This window comes from Toxotes jaculatrix, chromosome 23 (assembly GCF_017976425.1).
Source record: "Toxotes jaculatrix isolate fToxJac2 chromosome 23, fToxJac2.pri, whole genome shotgun sequence".
Taxonomy (NCBI): Eukaryota; Metazoa; Chordata; class Actinopteri; family Toxotidae; genus Toxotes; species Toxotes jaculatrix.
Genome location: NC_054416.1, coordinates 7,574,241 through 7,593,276, shown reverse-complemented (window position 1 = coordinate 7,593,276; position 19,036 = coordinate 7,574,241). Strand labels below are relative to the sequence as shown.

General features: G+C 40.1%; 1 protein-coding gene across 1 annotated transcript in view; it reads left to right on the top strand.

The window, feature by feature from the left end:
* LOC121176663 (adhesion G protein-coupled receptor L3-like) overlaps positions 1–19,036 on the top strand; it is a 210,133-nt gene that overhangs the window by 180,044 nt on the left and 11,053 nt on the right. The window contains exons 16-21 of the mRNA XM_041030692.1: positions 2,094–2,303; positions 4,516–4,736; positions 9,028–9,094; positions 11,148–11,239; positions 17,767–17,935; positions 18,162–18,287. Coding sequence (XP_040886626.1) covers positions 2,094–2,303; positions 4,516–4,736; positions 9,028–9,094; positions 11,148–11,239; positions 17,767–17,935; positions 18,162–18,287 — 885 coding nt within the window. The remainder of the gene's footprint in view (positions 1–2,093; positions 2,304–4,515; positions 4,737–9,027; positions 9,095–11,147; positions 11,240–17,766; positions 17,936–18,161; positions 18,288–19,036) is intronic.

Below are 19,036 nucleotides of genomic sequence, written 5' to 3'. Positions count from 1 at the left end.
GCTTTTGTGCGATGCTTCATCCCCCAATTTTCTTCACTGTAACCTGACTGGGGGGGTGAGTGGGCTGGAAGAAAAAAAATTAAATAAAGAAAAACCGCCCATGGGTGTTGATGGTCCCTCTCTCCCTGCCCCTGCAGGAAATACTGCTGACTGTGATCGAAATATGATTTAAAGAGGTGCTTGTTTGAGAGACATATTAGACATAGAGTATGCTTTTGCAGGGTTATTCCTCAACGTAAGCAAATATTTTCTTGGGTTTGTCCTATGCTGTAGCTCGGAGTCATGCATTATTTGCTGGAGGCAAATGACTGAGTACACAGCCTTTGATATCAAACAGCCAAACTGTACTCAAAGTCTAGCGGTTAATATACAGTGTCAGTGCGTAATGTATACACAGTAAAGGAGTCTATATCTTAGTTTTCACCTGTGCTGATTTTTAATGGTGTGTCAGTGCCAATAAACTGTATGCCTCTAAGTATTGTAACATTCTTCCGTGTTTAAATAACGCCTGTTTGATCTTCATTAGCATTCAGGCGTAGTCATCATGTCAAAACTCAAAAGTTCCACCCATATGGTCCTTGAGTCCCAGCAGGGATGACAGTCAATTGTAAGGAGGTTGGCACATTTCTTTAAAGTTACCCACACCCCTCCCCTACTTTTAAATCAATGCCCAGCAGGCTGAAAAGGAGGACAATTCCTTTGGGAAATTAAGAAGCCTCAGAAGCTGACCAAAGTGTTTGGATGCTGTAATTATGTTTAGTTAATAAATCAAGATGTCAGTCTCTGATGCTAATTTCCATGTTTTACACATAGAAGATTTTTTTTTAATGCACATCACATGTTTTGGCATCTGTCCTCGAAAGCCTTTTCTTCCCTACCGGGTAGCGTGATGCTGAATTGTCAGGTAATGATTTCCGTGGTCCAGATGCAAATTGCACTGGGAATCTGCACATCTGTTTTGGTAATGTTTGCTTGTACAGTGTTAAATCTGTTAGAGCAGAGGTTTCTAGTCTTGTTTGTCAGATGTGCTCCCCCCCAGCCATGTCAGATGATCTTAAGTACCCTTTAATCGACACCACCCGTCATGTTCCAAATCTGTTCATTTGCAGTGATTTTAAACAGGATATTATTGAACTATTAGTAAAATTAAAGTGTAATTTTTTTTTATATTTTATTAGGATTTTTTAAAGTGTCATCTGTACTTCTACTGTACCACTGTTTTAGAGGACATTGACCTACATTTACACCACATTCACGCTGTTTTTACTCCTGCCATGTTTAGATGTGGCTTCAGATGTCTTTGTTTTAATGTGCCTTTTCCCTCTTCTGCCCAAGTGTCCCTATGTGCACTTGACTTTTATGGACTGATGTAAATTTTCTTTCATGGCTGCAGCGGAATCACTGTTGATCCTTATCTCTCCTAAAAAGCCACATATTTATATCAGAAAAAGGCTTTTTAGCACCAAAAACTAGCTGTGGTGGCAAATTACTATTCGAAAAGAGCAAATTATCTAAAAGCAACAATGAAAGTTATTGACCATGTTGTGGGGTGATTGTGTTCCTGTTGTGATGGTCTTAGACACCTGCGGCCCTTTGGACTGCTCACTTTGTTTCACTTTGTTGCCCGACCAAAATGAAACAATAGGGGGGCATTTTAGATTGATTCACACTGACTAATTCATGATTCATATCTGCCACCTGTGGCTCGCTGTGTAGTGGTTTATTGGAGGGTTGAGTGAATGCACTTTACATCCCCCAGCCCCACTCCCTCTGAAACCCCCTAAAAGAAAAAAAGAAAAGCAAAAATGAAAATAAAAGCTTTAGGCTTGTTGCTGGGATGGAATGGTGATTTAATTTTATAGCCATTTTATTTTTCATTTTTACAAAGATTGCTTTTTATTTTGTTTTGTTTTGGGGTTTTTTTCTTTACAAATGAATCTCAGTACATGACATACATACATTATCTGTTCACTTTTCAGAAGGGTTTTGTCAAATACCATTGAACAATAATAATAAAAAAAAAATTCCAAAGATGTGTTTTTTCTGACATAATGAGAACCAACAATTGATTTGGATATTTCACTTTCTCTCAGAATACAGACCCTGTTCACGACATGCTCCTGGATGTCATTACCTGGGTCGGGATCCTGCTGTCCTTGGTCTGCCTCCTCATCAGCCTCTTCACCTTCTGCTTCTTCCGTGGCCTCCAGAGCGACCGCAACACCATCCATAAGAACCTGTGCATCAGCCTGTTCATTGCTGAGTCCCTGTTCCTGGTGGGCATCAATCGGGGTGACCAGCCGGTAAGACTCTGCAGTGAAACAAGAGAAAATGTAAAGGAATAATTCAACATTTTGGAGAAAAAAATCTTCTGCCAGTGTTTCAATAAGTTCTTTTGAGGTCTCAGCTGAAAACTGTATAATTAGGTAATCTGATATTTAAAAGTACAAAAAGAGAAGAAAAAAACAGACCAGTATGTATGTGATATCTGAATTGTTTTTTAGTCCAAGTGGATAATCAGGTAAAAGCCTTTTGAACAACTTAGAGCCAGTCTTTTTACTATGTAAGCCTTTAAGGGCTGCATTACAAGTGTGTAGATTGTGTCTAGATGCAAACTGAAGATATGACTCTTTCTTTGAACCTTGCACAAAAAATCTCTTGAATTATTATTTAGTGGAAAATGTTTTTGCATGTGCATAGTGTGTGGGGGCTGCTAGAAGTGCTGCTTGGAAGCTTTGTGTTAATCTCCTCTGAAAAATGTTCACTATTTTCTCACTACATTTCAGAGCCTCATGTTTTTTTTTTTTTGTTTGTTTGAAAAGACGTAACCCCTGGGGCCATGCTGTGATGTGAGTGGTACTTCCCAGTGAGCGCCAGTGACCCTGAACTTTTTTTGATTCTGCCTGCCCCAGTGAGACAAAATACTAAATGAAAAGACTTGGATTTCTTTATTCAGCAAATGCTCCCTCTCTTGGTTGCACAGAAGCAAACACATACTTGAACGTGCTGTCTCTTACTCGCACTCCAACACCTGCCAACTCACTATTACATCCTCTTATCTAAATCACTCTTAGACTGTACATGCTCACCCCGGAGTCACCTCCTGGTGCATTTTCCCAATTGGTAAACGCTTCAGATTTATCTTGATTAAACTGTTCAATATGTTAAACCCTCCTCTAGTATAATAACTGTAGTTTGGGTTGCATAACTTTCCACTAAGAGCTCAGCTGTGGTAGCAGGTGGAGGCATGCTGTCACTGTACAGTCATCGTCAAGTGTGTGCGCTTTGCACTCGTACTGTAGACAAATGCGGAGTCGTTGCATGTATACAGAGCGGCAAAGGGCTTTATTCCATCTTCAGCTTCTTGCAATCATGTCATTTTTGCTTGCTAATGAGGCAGAGTACACGGTTAGCTTTGCTCTCGGAGGGGAAAAAAAAAGGTTGAGTGATTGTGAATGTACTGTCTGAGCGCAGTATGAAATGATCTCTGTGCCTATAAATTTTATAATGGGGTCAGACACTGGAATGCATCTATAGTCTTTTTAATAATTGGAGTTATTTATTTATTGTTATTGTTTATATCATATTATCCCACGCAGTTCACAAATGCGTTACCAGGGCAGGTGAATAACAATGATATATTCCCTTCTGTCCAGCCTCATTCTATCAAAACAAATCTATATTTTGCTCTTCAAATATCACTATAAGTATCTCAACCAAAACTCACAGGCCATAGTTTAGCAGCAAAAAGCTACTTCCCTGTGAAGCTAAAGATAATACTTTGGCCCTGCACCTCTCCCTTCCATAACATTTTATGGGTGTGATTCACAGCCCAGCTCTAAGATCACTCTCCCGGACCGCAATTAATGTCCACTCAACCTTTTAGTTATTTAATTGAATCCATTTCAGTGACAAAATATGCTAGTTATGTTCAACTGTGCCAATAATTAGATCAATCCATGTAAGTATTGTATCTTATTATCGTTAGAAAGTGTGTGGGCACGCGCATACATGCAAATGACAGTCTGCTGCGTCCATGCCTCGTCTGTACGTACGTCTATCAGCTCAGGAAGTCTAACTGCACTGTGTGCTCGCACCTGGCCGTGGTATGAAATGCAGCGAGCTCCAAATGGCTCTTGGACTGTTGACTTTACTTCTTCATTCATATCTCTCTTTCATCCATGCCAGCTACCAAGCAAACAAACAAGACCACATGGACTCGGTAGCTGCAGCGTTCTTCTGCCAGTCACTACAGGCAAACATCCAATCACTTCAGCCAAACAAAGCTTAGCAATGCTAATTGTTGGGAAGACACAAACATGGAGAGGTCAGACGATGCTGTCCGGTTATAGTCACTTGGATGACACACTTTGCCAGTCATATTATGCCCTTTAGCAAGGCATTTAATCCCTCAGACAGTGAGTTAAATACCCAGAAGTGAATTGGATTGAAATATGTTTTTTTCCCTCCCTCTTTATCTCTCTCTTTCCCTCTGTGACCATAAAACTTTCCCAGATTGCTTGTGCCGTCTTTGCCGCCCTGCTCCACTTCTTCTTCCTGGCAGCGTTCACCTGGATGTTCCTGGAGGGCGTCCAGCTCTACATCATGCTGGTGGAGGTGTTCGAGAGTGAGCACTCGCGCCGCCGCTACTTCTACCTGGTGGGCTACGGAGTTCCCGCGCTAATTGTGGCCGTTTCAGCTGCGGTTGACTACCGAAGTTACGGCACCGACCGAGTGTGAGTACACATGGAGCTAACTCGTAAGCACATAAGACCTCCCATGCTGTCTGAGAGCTGCAGGGGAATTGGCATTTCTGCATGTAGGAAGGATTACGTGATGGTACCTTTTTGAGACAATTCATTTCAGAAAATAATTGATCTGACATTCATTTTTGCGAAAGTAGCATTCAAACCCATGCATTACTGTAGAGTACATGGACAGCTTCCTTGAAAAGTGCATTAGTCCACAGATTCTTTCAGGGATGTGTTTAATGTTAAAGGACCAGCTGAGATACAGTCATCTGTGTGTTTTCTGCCTGTTATTGTTCCTGGAATAAATAAATGTGTCCAATATGTTTAAAGGAAACAAACTTAATGCCGATGTTTCACTTCAGAAAAAGAAAATTAATACTTATAATGTAAAACAATGTAGAATCTGGGTATTTAGTCTACATCCTGATCTGGTGTGGTTAAGTCAAAAGAACAAAAAAACAATAGTCTTTGCTTAACCACATCTTTCTTTGTATATCTACACCATAAGAGGCCCTGCTAACAACTTGACAATGGTTTGTGTTGGTGTGAGGGGCTTTAGCAATGTCACGGATGACTCTCCAATAGCAATCGCTCATCATCAACTTTTAATGAAGCAGAACGGTTACTTAAGCTGCGAGCATTTCCCCACTGCTGAATTGACATTGTTTTGACAGTGAAAAATGCTAACTTCAGGGAGATAGTATTGCTGGATGAATGTCAGGCTATTGTACTTAATGTCTTCAGCATTTTAGGATGCGCAAATTACAGTATGGAGATGGAGAGATTTAGAAGAGGGAGGAGGGAGTATGAACAGGGAGATGGAGAGTGCAAGAGAGAGAAAACGACAGGAGATTAACAGAAAGATGGGGAGCGGCAGAGATTGCCTTTCTGTGTTTCCTACAGAAGCCCAATAGGATATAATTTCCCAGCCCTTTCCTCTGAAATACAAAGTGGTCTATAAAGCAGTGTAATGCCAAGCAGAGGATCGCCCTCCATTCCTCTCTGTTAATCTCAAACCCATCTGAAAATAATGAAGACCAGCATCAGCAGTTCGCTTCTGAGATGTTTATCATATATGGCACGCACACATACACTGCCACACACGCGCAACTAGTAGACAGTGCATTTGTAGATTGGCGGAGCAATAGTTCTTGGTGATGGATGAGGTGATAGCTGCCACCGCCTGAGCCTTGGCATCATGTGAATAATTAAAGCCTGCCACCGGTGGAACAATTATACGCAGCCATTGAAGGATGAGGCAAGGGACAAGGCGTGACACATGGTGAATAGCAGAATGTGGGGGAGGGCACGTAGTCCTGCCGCAAATTGATTTGGGGACCATGGCGTTGTTATCATGGGTGGCCTTATTTTGAGCAGAAATATCCAAGAAGTTGCAGTAAAAAAAGAAAAGAAGAAAAAAAAAGAAAGTGACCATGAAGCTTTGTCCAGTGACTCATAAGACCTGAGCACCGCAGCAGCCTGCAGGTCGGCCAGCTTGTGAAGTCACCGGTTCAAAGTCAGAGATCAAATAATCTGTGATCCCAGGAAAGTAAAGTAGGATTTCCATTCAGTTACTCTCAGTAATTACTTTAAATGTGCCCTTCAGCAAGGCACTTTACTCACAGCCAGTCCAGTGGGGCTGCTTAGTAAGTCAGCAGAATAAGCATGTGATTCTGTGTAATTTAACCAGTTTAATGAAAGCAATACATCAACCATCTGTAAAATCAGGAGATAGAATTGCGTTTTAGTTTCAGTAACCAAGGTGCTGTTACAGTCGTCCAGTCTGTTGAGCATGCAGAATAATGGTGGGTCCACTGTGGAGTTTCCCTGTGAATAGATACAGTTACGTTTACATCCAGTGTTTCTCAGCATAACCATTGTGTGTTTCCTTGAGGGCTAACAAACATGCTGAATGCATTTCTATCCTTTTCCCTTCAATATTTCCGAGGCCCACTTTTTTCTTTTTTTCTTTTTTTTTTTAAGATATTGAATCCTGTTCTGTTTACATCAATTTGACATTAGCCAGCAGTCAGAAGACGGGATGTTTTGGATCAGATATGAGGAGATTATCTGCTATCGTGTTTACCACTATGTTTAGCACTATGTTATGCACAAGCTGTTATTACGTACACTGGGGTTTACTTTGTTGTTTTAGGGGGGTTTATTTTAAAACTGTTACAGCAGAAACTACTTTTAATTTCTATTATGTTTGTTATCTTAAAGGGCATATTTAAAGGTAAAGTGTTTCTTCACTCGCTCACGTGGTCACCAGCTCACTATCACGCCATTTAAAAGACTATCTCTGTTGCAAAGATGTCTTTGCAGATTAAGTTGCAGATTGGAGGCACGAATGTCAGAAGACTCAGCTCAAGCTGTTGGCACGAGCACGGCTTGTGTTTTGACTGGCACGTGTTAACGGTCGATATTGCTTTGTTACTAAAGGAATAGTGCAAAAAAGTACATCAGGAGTGGAGATAGACCTAGATGTGTTCCAAAAGCCAAACACATCTATGACACAAGTGGAGAAGGGGAGATAGAGGAGGCATAAAAATAAAAAAAAAAATGACAGCCCGCAGCTCCACCCGCCCACCAAGTCTTTAAATCTTTCTATGATCTGAAGAAGAAGAAGAAGAAGGCAAAACCGAACAATAGAACCTTCAGCATAATTTATAACAGCGATGTTTGGAGCGCGTGCTTTGATGAGCTGCCAGAGTTCTGTGCATGTTCTTCAGCTTTTGTTTGCGCTTGTTCACTTCTTTGTGCGTCCATGTGTGTTTTTCTGTGTTGCCTCCTCTCATCCATTGATATCAGTGAGGGGGAGACATATCAAGTCCCGGTAACAGCAAAGGAACAGTCAATTTTTGTCCTGTCACTTCGTATACAGTATTCTCTGTTGTTTGTTCTCCGGTGACAAAGAGTGAAACATGTACAAACTTGTCCATGGCAGTTGAGGCTTTTAGCCTGAATTTTCACTCTGTGGGCTATATTGTTGTAAATAGTGAAGATGTCTCATTTTGTTTTTCCTCCAAGGGAAAGGGACCAAAAATAGCATTCATCATATCATGGCTCATTGTATCTTGCTTTGTTTTGCAATCACATTGTCTGTGCATTGAATCAGAATGGGTTTTATGGAAAAATGACACCTACATTTTCAAAGGAAGTCACATTTTAAAGCAGCGTGCTGTATTTGTGAGACATACATAGCCTCTATTCTTTCCAGTTTTGTCTTCAGAACTTTTTTTTTTCCTTAACCACAGTCGGTGTTTAAAGCCCAGTGGTGTGTTCCTCTAAAGTGCCTCATACACTTCAGTTTGCCTTAAAATGCAATGGAATTACAGTTAATTCTCTGCCGCTTCCATTTTCCCTCTCTGTCAGCCTGAATGACAAGGCGGCGGTATGAACTGTAATTTTCCAGTGGCCAAAAATGGAGGCGTGTATCTGCTGCAGTAGCGGAGATTAAAAGATTAATAATTCAACCACAGGTCATGAATCAAGTTTTTTTTTCTTTCTTCCTTTTTCTTTTCCCATTTCAGAAGAGCACTGTCACCTTCCTCTGGCCTTGTTGCTTCTGGTCTGTATGTAATTTTACCCAGCGGAGAACAATTGACTATCTGTAATGTTTTGATATGAAGTATGAGGTCAGAAGAGCGTGTTATTTCATTATTGACATAATTAGAGCAGTCCTATAGAGTCATCACAGTTAACATGAACATGTAAGACACTTTGTTGAGTGCTTAAGGACTGTGTGCGGCCATGTCTGTCAGGGTCAAGGTCAATCTAATTCCTTTGGAGGGATACAGTTAGGATTCAATTGAGGACTAATTGAATCATCCATAAATTATCATCCGTGGTCGTAATTTGCTACCTTCACCCCACAAATTGAAAAAGAATTTAACTAAAGTCCAGCCACAGTCTGCCATTTTTTACAGTTTTAGCTCCATCCCATTCCTGTTTTCTCTTTTACTTTGAATAGCACACCTGTTCTGGCTATGAAAGGCCGTCATTATTGCTGTCATTGACCCTGAAAATCATCTTTTCTTCCAAATTCTTACTGTTGGTAATCATTTTTCAAGCCCCTTCCCTCAATCTGTGTTTTGAAGTGCCTATTCCTCTGTGTCACTCCAGCCTCCCACTTGATATATGTCCTCTGAGCAGGAGTATAAAGCTATAACCTCAAATCTTTTTCTCTCTTTCCCGTCCTCACTCCTCTCAAATTCACCGTCATCTCTCTTACTTCATATCCCCCTCTCTTCTCACTCTATCTCTTTCATTGCAGTTGCTGGCTTCGCCTGGACACCTACTTCATTTGGAGTTTCATAGGACCGGCAACCTTGATAATTATGGTAAGCGTGTGCCCCCCCCCCAGCCCACCCCCCTGTCTGCTCATTAACCCTACTTAGCCTGCGGGTCGTCGCTTAAATGGTCCACCGAGATCCCTTTTCTAGCTCCTATCCTCCCTCTTTTCTCTGCCCTGTTGAGCATATATGCCACCGCCGGGCACGGAGCCGTCCAGGAAAACGAATGAGGGGTGTAGAGAATGTATTGCAGTTTGTCACCCTGCTGCAGTCACCGGCTGAGACAATTTTGGGGGGGTGGTGGTGGGGGAGTGAGAGACAGAGAGAAGGAGAAAGAGAAAGAGAGAATGAACTCAGCTCAGTATGCAGTGTTGGAGTAATCCGCACTGCGATTATGATTGATTTTGTTCCCGTTCCAACTTGTACTCTACTACCTTTTCCCATCTCCTTCTCGCAGGCACACACACAGCTCTGGGTCCACATACACAAGCATTATGGAAGGAGGACACACACATACTCTGTGTCTTTCCCAACTAGGACAGCCCTAATTTTCTAATAAAACAGCTCATTTATTGATCCGACTGCGTTAAATCTGATGTCAGACTTGTGTTCATTTAAGTATTTAAGTTAATGCCAAGCTCTAAGTATTGCAGCGTCCTCTGAGATGTGCTTCTAATTTTCTAAGACACCAATCAACCATCATAATACAAATTTGGAATCAGTAAATCAACTTACGAATATCCCTAACAATGGGGAAAAAAGTGACAATATGCTCATCCAATAGGATTATTTACTGCAAAAAAACCCAAAATGTGTTTTCCCAACAATTTTTAATAGATCTCTCACTGCCCAGCTACAATCTGGTTGCTAAATCCAAACATGCATAATGCGCTTTCACGCTCCAGTTTGAAGTAATCATTCACAATGCATCTCTGTGTGCCTCATGACTCACTCCTTTCACTTTTAGATTTACAAACAAGAGTATCTATGCTGGAAAGAAAGCTAAAGCCCAGATCCAGCTCTGCCCCTGGGAATTTTTTGGTGAGGGTCTAGTCATTTTAAGCAGTTAAGAATGGGGAGGTTTTCTTTTTTCTTTTTTCACTCTCACCTTATATTAGGTGAATGTCACCTGTGAACAGCGAGTAAGTGTAAGAAAAGTAAGTGAAAGCTTACTAATTGCTGTCATTTTTGAGGAGTCGACCTCCATGCCGTGACCAGATTTGACTCATTTTCTACTTTATGATTACTGACTCACAGGGAAAAAGAAAATAATGAGATATGCCAGAGTGGGTCTGTTTAATGTAAGTTTTTTTTTTTTTAATATATCCAGCAGTCAAACATGAGACCAGTTTTTAATTTTTCTAATTAATTACAGTGTGTTTGGCAAACGTAGGTACAAAAGTTCAACTCATTGAAATGTGCTAGAAGTTTCATTTCATCTTATTTTTATTTAAAAGAAATATCTGGTACATGGAGACAACATAGTAAGTCAGGTACATAGCATTGCACATAGCAGGAAGTTCAGGAAGTTAAATTGGAAAAAGTGTCCTTTTTTATGGTAAACAGGGCACATTACAGTGTTAATAAAATGATATCTCACTCATTAAAAGCCGTCATTGCTTGTGATATAGCAGGGAACATGATGTTATAAATGCTGAAAGTTTTTCAAGCGTATCACAAAATTTCAGCCTTTTCCAAATGTTTTTTTTTTTCTTTTCAGATGTAAAAACTGTAAGAGGAAGCAGCAGTGTGGCAGTTATTCCCTGTGGTTGCCTCTAAGTGTGAATATGATGAGACAAGTGTGAATAAGTCAGATGGAAAGGCTCCCTCATACAAATATGCAGCTGTCTTGTCCCACCGTTCCCTGTTTAGTCCGTTGCACCACCATAGTGTTTTCATAGGATTTTGCGCTCTGTTTGGCAAAGTGGGAAACCAAGTCTGGCTGCAGCATCCTAGCTTTGTGCTACAAAGTGCCCTGATTTAAAATGAATGGAACTGAAACAGGAAACATTCAAGCTTAATTCCCGTCTCTCTCTCCCTCCCCCTCTCCCTCTCTCTCTCTCTCTCTCTCTCACTCTCTCTTTCTGCCTCTCTTGCTCAGCTCAATGTAATCTTCCTAGGCATCGCTCTCTACAAGATGTTCCATCACACGGCCATCTTGAAACCAGACTCCGGTTGCCTGGACAACATCAAGTAAGAGCACTCAGATCACCCAGATATCTATTAAAACTGTCCAGAAATAGCACTCCTTGTGACGTTGTGTTACAGATGGAAGGAATGTTTCAGTGTGAGTGTGATGGGCTTTCTTCCACCAAATGCACTCTGACAGCGGAAACTGTACTCAGTACAACTCAGTTTGAGCAGACTGTCTCTCCTGTTTCCTTCTGTTTAATGAACTGAGCAACTTTTGGATAGTACTCTGTATTCTAACCAGTGTCCTAGAGCAATTCACGTTGTCTTGCCTCCCTCTTTGATATTTTGAAACCTCATTAAAAGCTCTTAAGGTTGTGAACACTCAACCCAAAGGCCTGGGAGTTTGAGCCTGCGAGGTAAGCACCTCCCATTATCCTGAAAGGTTGTGTCAGGCAGGGTTAAAATCAAACAGGTATTCTGTTGCGTCTCCATCATTATCTGAAGAATGCTGTTGTCGGTACGGGAAAAGGCCAGGAGACAATCTGACAGACCTGACCTGGTGTTATCTTGGTGTCAACATGCCACTGATGAATATTCATATTGTGTGTGCGTGTGAATGTGCGTTACGTGTGTTTGAGTCGGGTTTATCTGCCTGTGCCTGGCTGCTTTCAGATAATGTGAAAAGCTTGAGGGAAAATAATGATTATAAAACTTAGATACAAACTGTCTTTGGTGTTTACAGGTTTGTGAGTAAAAGTTTAAAACGCTTGATATACATTTATACTCCAAATGAAATTAATTTGCTAAGTTTTGCCAAGATAACTGGAGCCAAGTTTCAGCTAGTAAAATGTTACTGTCTGTGTTTTAAATAGCAGATTTCTGTGTATGTCTGCCACAGATGTGAAAGTGCAGTATCCTTGCTTGTGGAATAACGCTGTTTAAATCCACACTTAAAAAAAACACACCAGTGATTTTGCACAATTAATCAACTTATTAAGTTTCAAGCAGCTGCCTATCTACACATCCAACAGTGACATTAACATTCATTTACAGACTTATATTCTCTCTCCTTTTAGCTCAGTTTTTGTCTCAATGATGTCCTGACAAAAATAAGAGTCTCATCAAAAACAGTGATGTCTCAAGCCGTAGCAACAAAGAGTTGAAAAAGGCCAAATATCTGAGTATGGCACTGTTGGTTAGTGTTTCACCATGAGTGACAACTTTCAAATTACACACAGTCATTTGATAAATTGTTACTTTAAACGTTTTGATAAGTGCCGTATTAACGATTGAAATATTACATGTTGAATATTGTGGTCTCTTGCGGTGTTATACACACAACAGATTTTACTTGACAGATTTGTTCAGTAACATTTCACCAAGATGTGGAAGAAGACATTTAAAAGCTGTTGTTAAGATCCCTTTACCCTGCAGGATGACACAGCATTTCCAGTCATTGTCTTTGACGTAAGCTCCAGCTACCTGTTGTAGCTGGCAGAGTCATTCTACAGATGGTGTAAAGTTGTTTTGCTGCATGTTAGCTATGATAGATAAGGGTCTCTGCTCTGTTTTTGCTGTCTGCCTTGCTTTTTTTAAGCCACTCTGGACACATTAGTCTACTTTATGGGCTGGCGTTCTGGCTGTTTTTTTTTTTTTTTTTGTGGCATCACATTACTGGTTGTGTCTCAGCACAGTGGCCCCTGTCTGCCCTGCTCCTCTCAGCACAGTGATACACATATTAAAAAAAAAAAAAACAACAACAATCTTGTTGGAGCATGATGTAGCATGCTTTAACTGCGCCATGTCACTGCCGTACTGTGCCTGCGTGTTTTTTCCATCACAGATTCACTGCAGGATTCTCCTGATCCAGCACCGTTTTTTTTTTTTGTTTTTTTTTTTTTTGTGCTGCTTTTGAGCAGGACCAAAGTGTGACCCTTACAGTCACCTCAATATATTGTTATCCTCAGATTTTATCAGTGTTTTCTAAGTTTGAATTTAGCCTAGTTATTATGTAAGTGTTGTAAAAGTGGAGAATTACTAAATTAAAATGGGTTACGCCACACAAAGTAGTTCTTATATAGATTAGTTTTACTAAATACTTATAAAACACCCAGTTACTGCAAGGTGTAACTGTTGTGTAGCTAATAGGGTTGATCGAATTACTACCTGATGGAGCAAATGACTAGTTTGAAACTAGCTAGTAGTTTCTAACATCTAAGGAAAGACTTGATGCAGAAACTTAGTAATAGATTTACGAATAGTTGTTATTGTTCTGATACTGATAGAGGCCTTACTGTTTTCTGGTCCTTTTCCATTTGCTTTGTCATAGCTATAATGAGGTCTCCTACTACTACTCCTGCAATGTTAATAATATGTTAATCCAAACTTGACACTTCCTGTGGTGGCTACATGGTGAAAGACCATGTATCCATCCATTTTCCTTTCTTTTCTCCAAGTTTTTCATTAGATTCTGTGAAATAACAGGCGGTATGTTTTGGTCCTATTTGATTCTGCAGTGTAACAAAGAAAATGTAAATCAACAGTATGCACTTCGCAGAAATTAAAAAGAGCTGAAATTGGGTTATAGCTAGGGAATTGTGAAGCAGCTGCAGGAAGTGTTGACAGAACCATCAAGGTCAGGCGCTGAGACCTGACTTGTAAATGATCTGTATCTAGGTTTGGGTTTTCTCTTTTTTCTGTCGGTGGATCACTTTCAAACACTCAAACTCGCGGCCTTTTCCCATGTCCTTCCTATCCTGTGTAAACAAGAGCTGAGACCGTCCTCACAGTGTAGGTTCTGATCACTAGCAGATGTGCTAGTAGGAACCAAAATGCCTAAGAAATACATTCTCAAACAGATACATATGTATGTGTCCATCCTGTGACATATATATACATATATAAGACTCAAATATGAATGACACTCACGCTGTGGTTCAAAGACTGGCAGAAATATAGGCAGACCACCTGCAGCCCAAACAGACGCTCCCCACCCCTCAGCTGGCTCTGGACCTTGTACACTTTGATACAGTTCCAGACCACAACTAGACCAGAACAGCAGGTAGATCATTGAAAAATGGTCTGACCTAAAATATTGTAGTAGTACACTTCTGAGGACTGTTTTGTTCTGGCTTAAAAGGACCACAAATTATGGTATGCAATTTAGGTTTACAATGACTAATTTCCTTTGCAGACAGCTGTATATTTGGTCAACATTTTCCAAGTCCATTTATGTATGTTACCCATCTTTGGTTCCTCAGGATACATTATGTGGTTTAGTCTGCAGAAAAATATCGACTGCCAGAGTTCTCAGTGTCATATGATTTATAACACAGGCCTCCCATAATGTACCAAACAACTGACCTCCTGACCCCAGGGCTTACTGACTTCTGCAATGTTTCAGATTACCATTGGAAAAATGGTATGAAGCCGTGCTGCTTTTGTCAGCCCTCATTCATCTGACACAGTTTTTAAGTCAAAACCCATTACTCAACACACAAGTGCACAGACATGCTCAGAAAACTGGCCAGGGTATTGTCGGTTAAACGATGCTGCTTAGCCGAACAAATCACCAGCAAGTAGAACTAGACACAAAATGACAAATGTTTTTTCCATTTTTAACTTTGATAGATATAAAATGTATTCGATTCTTCTGCTCTCTAACTATTGTAGCTCATCTTTTCAGAATCATTATTGCCTTATATTTTATACGAGCTATTCTTTGAGTTATCGAGGTGAACTGGTTTGATGACCGTGATAGCACGGGCTAATTAAGTCAATTTAGCTTAGTTTAATGAGGTGTATCTGCTTTTGTCTCATCTTTCTGCTCTTTGGTTTGTCTTTATGGTTTGATGTCATGTTTTCTGTTCAGATTTCATCATGCTGCCTTGTTTTAATATGAATGTTTCATCTCTCTTTCACTGTGTATCTCTTTCTCCCTCCCTGCTTTTCTTCTTTTGATTAGCACTCGCATCCTGCCTTTTTATCTTATACTGTGTTTATCTTTAACATCTTTCTGTTTTTCATCTTCCTTTTTTTTTTCTTCCTCTTCATTTTAGCTACCGTTATTATGATGGATGTGTTATTGTAGAATGGCACTGGTAAGATACAACATTTCTCTGTAGAGGGTGTAGAATAGAATTGATATTGTGTTTGATGTGTATTTTTCCCTCCTCACCTCTAATGGAGACAGCAGCTGCCACTGCCCCCATGATTCACGGATTGCAACATGACTTTTGAACCAGTGTGATTTTAAATACCAAACTTCCCTCTGAATGCGGCACATTTAGGTCATGATGGACTGAACATTTTTAAAGAGAAAGGTGTGAATTTTATCTTGCATAGCTTCCTCCCCACGCAGATAAGAAACTTCAAATGAAATATGCTAACGAACATCTCTGCCAACATCAAAAAACTTTGCACTACTGATGTCTTAAACACTTTGAGGTGATTAGCATTTTAAGCATACCTTTGGTTAAATAATTAACACCCTGTTGGGTTGATCACAGCACTTCCTCTTTTCCTCCCAGAAACAGCCTATAAAATGACTTTATGCAGGTTTAAAACAGGTTGAATTGACCAATTGCAATCTCATACATAAATGATCTGTGACATTGCAATGAAAGGCACCTCTGCAAATTAAGTCATTTTGAATGAAATTGCTGGTAATTTGATGCCACAGTCTGAAGTAGTTCTCTGACTGAAATTGCTCATTTTCTGGCATTTCTGCTCCGTGATTAGCACAATAAAGCTTCTCTCACTATTTTTTTGTGCTTCAGATGCCTGGAAAAGCTCTGCTGCAGCCCTCAGGGATGGATAGTATATCCATATATTGCACAGCCATTCAGATGGATCTATGGTTTTGTGATAAGCACAGAGCTTAAGTGCTTAAATTGCTTAGATCCATTCTATATTTGACATTCTAAAATTAGTTTGAAAAATATATTTAATTAGAATTATTCATTCACTATTTTGAACTTAATGATGCCAAGAATATGAGAGGGTCTGTAAGTGAAATTGCATTACTAGCTGACAGGATAAAACTCAACTGAAATGCACCCTCTTCATTTGTAAGTGAGCTGTTACGCTTTTCAGTGACTGTTCTGCTGTCTCAGAACTTTTGCCTAGGGGCTCCTACCATGCAGCCCTCAAATTCATCCTCATATTTTTTATCAGATATCTCCAGAAGAAGATAAGCCGTGTGCGATATGAGTCGTAGCCTCTTCATATCCTGTCCTCTCGGATGCATTTCTTATGACCTCTTGTGTCTTTATCATCCACCATCCTTCGAACAAAACTGCCACTAGTTAGAGGACAATATCTTGTTCACTTTGTGGCCACTGCTTGTGTTTCTGTGTCCAGTCCGGGGGCAATCGCCTTGATGAAGTACCTCTCCCACCAGGTCATTAAGACAGCCCTGGGAAAGTTATGTTTAATGGTTGCCCTGGTGAATTCATAAATCATTTATTTTGCCGCACACCTGGCCCATTTATAATTGCTTAAATGCGAAGGTCTGCCAGCATTTATGAGGGGAGCTAGATACTTCTGTGAACCGAGATAATTATAGTTAACACCTGTAAATCACTAACAAATCCCTTCCAGAAATGTATGAATGTCTGGTCTTGATGTTTGGATGGGGATGCCGTGAATGAAGCTTTAATCTCCACTGCCAAAATAAGCCATCTTCCTTCTGGGTGCATTGTTTCCCTCTTAATGTCTAAATTTGTACATTGTATTAGTGGCCACACATTTTGGATTACACCTCTTCATTTCTTTATGTGATTTGATTTTTTTCTGCCTGTTTTCTTTTTGTTATTTTGTTCTTCTCATGTTGCTCAGCTATCAGGATTATGAACCTGAGATCAAGTAAGGCAAAATTGGAAGGGCCCCTTTTCCCATAATGCCATCTTTCATTTACACCCCCCCACATACGAGCAAATCAGGACCCAAATCCATCTATCTGCCTCTCTGAATCATTAACATGATTTATTGTGGAGTACTCAGTCATGTTGAAGGCCACATTAGTGTTCACACAGCACTCCTGCCTTACATATACATAGCCTACAGATGTGACAAGCAAGATTAGTTTTAAATGGCACCTGTATCTTCACTGTGCAGCCTATAGAAATATTAATGCTGTAATGTACTGTAGATACATCACTCACATTTGCCAATTGGCCGCCATATTTTTTTTCTGTCTACATACAACCCGTATAAGTATATTTGTTACCGTCTCGTTTATCCTGACGTCCATTATCATATATGAATCTGCAGTTTTATGATCATCTGTGTCTGTTTAAATAGCAAATGGCATCACTTGATAGAGTGATAAGATAAGGAAAGAACCAGGTAGCAAAGATGAGGACAGAATCAGAAAATAACGATGATTACATTCCTTGTCATTTCTGATCCGTTTGTTTTCCCTCTCTGTTTGTTTTGTACCTTTTCTCCATCTCGTAGAAAAGACTTATATTGTATGTTGGAACACTTTACACTGCCTTTCATAAGTTCAAAACCAATTTTAAAACATTTTGAACATAATAACTTTGTCAAATGGATTATAAGATATTTTTTCCTTTATATTCCAGATCATGGGTGATCGGGGCCATTGCCTTGCTATGTCTGCTGGGCCTGACCTGGGCCTTTGGCCTGATGTATGTCAACGAGAGCACGGTGGTTATGGCCTACCTGTTCACCATCTTCAACTCCCTGCAAGGAATGTTCATCTTCATCTTCCACTGTGTCCTGCAGAAGAAGGTGTGGCTTCATTCTTAAGTGTGATTTGACAACAATATTAAACTATAGCTACATAGAAATTGTAATATAATGACATTAGGTGACTGCACATAGTATTCAGTTTATTTCATGCTTCAGCAAATATGCTGGAAAATATGAAAGGATATGTTAGAAAGTATGAAAATGCTCCAGGGTTGGTTTAATTGTTAGTTTGTTTGTGCTGTATCTTTGTTTTCATCTCATACAGGTGCGTAAGGAGTATGGAAAATGCCTGCGTACTCACTGCTGCAGTGGGAAAAGTGTGGACAGCTCCATTGGCTCTGGAAAAGGCACCGCCTCTCGTGCTCCGGGACGTTACTCTACAGGGTCACAGGTGGCAGGATGCTTTTCATGTTCCCTTATGTTATCCTAATTGTGTTTTGTTTTGTAATTTTTTTTTTGTTTTTTTTCTCTGCTTATTCAGTTACGGATTACAAGTGAATCTAATCTTAAAGTATGTTATGTGCATGCTTTCCAACAGTTTAGTCTGCATACAGTAGCTAGAGGCAAGAGGATACATAATCCTTAATAACACACAGATGTGCACCTCCTTACAGAGCAAATGAGAAAAGATTTTAAAGGTGACTGTGTATGTAGGCATGATAGATTTCAACTAAGTGTAACAAATGTCCTTGTTTGAGAGTGATAACAGGAAAATGTAGCGCTTGTTGAGTTTGACATTTTCTAAGTACATAAAGCCAGTCTACAATTCATTTTACTGCAGCAGGTCTGGGCTGTGAACAGGCCCAGCAATACTGACTCACTGACTGAAAGTATTGGCTCGAGCTTTGTGACAAATTTGTTCATGCGCACGAATGCAGATATGACTGTCTCTGCCAAGATATGTGAATTCTGTGCCTAAGTGGTAAGTCTCCTTGTAAAGTAAATTGTTAATCGATTCCTCCCACATTTACATCAAGTATAGGATGAATTGCCATGATACACTATAATTGAACATCATATCCATATTCCAAAGAGTGTGATTTCCTTCCAGTGTTCAATTATAAATAGTCCTTAGAGTCAAGCATGCAGTGGCAACCCACGATACAAGCTGGATTCTGCATACAGATCAAAGCGTTTAAT